Source organism: Ailuropoda melanoleuca, unplaced genomic scaffold, assembly GCF_002007445.2.
Source record: "Ailuropoda melanoleuca isolate Jingjing unplaced genomic scaffold, ASM200744v2 unplaced-scaffold9366, whole genome shotgun sequence".
NCBI lineage: Eukaryota > Metazoa > Chordata > Mammalia > Carnivora > Ursidae > Ailuropoda > Ailuropoda melanoleuca.
The window spans coordinates 1-1,892 of NW_023254843.1; the positions used below are offsets into that span (position 1 = coordinate 1).

General features: G+C 55.3%; 1 protein-coding gene across 1 annotated transcript; it reads left to right on the forward strand.

Annotated features, from left to right (window-relative positions):
* The first annotated feature begins 15 nt into the window (after window positions 1–15).
* Window positions 16–1,565, forward strand: LOC109489548 (heat shock transcription factor, X-linked member 3-like). The gene is given in 3 exon segments (XM_019799152.2): window positions 16–525; window positions 971–1,378; window positions 1,380–1,565. Coding segments are annotated over 3 exon segments (1,080 nt in total). The 5' UTR covers window positions 16–39.
* The last annotated feature ends 327 nt before the right edge of the window (window positions 1,566–1,892 follow it).

Here is a 1,892-nt window from a genome sequence, read left to right on the forward strand (position 1 = left end):
CGGCGGGGGGGGGGGATGCCCCTGATCTAGACTAGCTCCATGGCTAGTCAGAGTAACGATGAGATACACCAAGTCAAGCTGGCTCCTGGTGATGGGGAGTCAACAATCGAGGCCCCATCCAGTTCCTCCCTGGATCTAAATTTGGATTCCAGGGAGGTTTTGGAGAACCAGGAGGAACCAGCTGTGAGCCGAGATCCAGGCCCCCAAGACAACCCACAGCCACAGGCCCCAAACCACGGTGCCGCCAGTGTGGGAGAAGACCTCTTCGGGCTCTCCTTCCCGAGAAAGCTCTGGAGGATCGTGGAGGACGACGCCTTCCCGTCCGTGCGCTGGAATGACGATGGCGACACCGTGGTCATCGACAAAGACCTCTTCCAGAGGGAGATTCTTCACCGGAGGGGCCCAGAGAGGATCTTTGAAACTGACAGCTTGAAGGGCTTCATCCGCCTCATGAACCTGTACGGGTTCAGCAAACTACGCCCAAACAACCCTTCCGTTTACTCTCCAGGGAACCAGAGAACGATGGTAAAGTAGAAAGTCCTTGTGTTTCCCAACTTTTCTGTCCTGCCAACACCTTCCCTAGCAGGCCCAGATGAATGATCTCCCGAAAGGGTTTAATTTCCGAGCACAGCTTTCTTTCTCAGACACATTATCGAGAGAGGAGAAAGGCTAGTCTTTCCTACTAACCTACAACCCCCTTAGGGAGAGAGTGCGGCTATGCCTAAACAGAGGCCAGGGAGTGTCAAGTAGGTACGTGAACCCCGTAACCTGTGTGTTCTGTGTCGTCCATGAGCTCAGGCTCTAGGGCATGATGAACCTCGCAGGCAGCCTCAAAGGATCTTTTCTCCACAGAACTAGACCATTATGACTGTTGGGGGGCGGGGAGGTGGGGGGAAGCAGCCATGGCGGTGGCGGCAGGGGACAGGATTCTTTCCTTCCAGAATGACTAAAATGACGAATCTAGTTCCAGATCTACCGCAACTCCAACTTCCAGCGAGACAGGCCTATGCTGCTCGAGAATATTCAGAGAAAAAGTGACCTGAGAACTGGCACCGGGTGGTCAGGGAGCAGCGCAACACCGCCAAGGAGAAAGAAGCAGGTAGCGGCTACGAGACGGTCCCCATGAATCCATCACAAGGAATCCACCAAAGAAGACGAGGCGGCCCCCAAAGAAGCCCCAAGTGTTCAGGGACCCAGTGGCACCCGGTCCTTGACCTCCTCTGGTATTTGGTCCCTGAGCAGTGTAGCGGGATATGCCATGGAAAATCGTGGCCCAAGTGAGCAGGGTGGCCCAAGTGGAGAGGGCACCTCCAGGAATGTGATGTTTGTGCCCCCGGCTACTGCCGGAAGGGACGGCGCAGGGGAGCTGCCCACCGCTCCCCCCCCCGGTTTACCCAGATTATGGGTCGGTGATGTCGCTGTACAACACCTGCTATTCCATCCTGGTGGCTGCCCTTTCGGTCATGTCCCCAATCGAGGCCCCCAGTGAGAACGAGGGGCAGGAGGGTTCCTCAGATTACAAGTGTGCACTCTGCAAACACTTCAAGGACAATCCGGGGCCCTAAGCTCACAGGCCACTGGTGACAGATAAAAACCACCACCATGTAACCATGAATCTATTTTTGGCTTTAATAAAGAAAAGCGAAACTCCACAGGAGTAAATAAACAATCGAATGCCAGTGGCGAGTCTGTGTTCTTTCTGACTTGCGCTACTACACACACCTCACCAGATAAACCCGAGGAGGCTGGCAATCCTGGCCCAGGATGGGTTTTGGCCCCCGTGGGTCCTCTCATCTTGGAAGCAGCAGCATTTTCACACACTCAGCCAAGTTGCTGGCTCGGGAGTGTGGAGGCAGGCCCAGGAAGATCTGGTCCCCTGAGCCTTGCCTGCC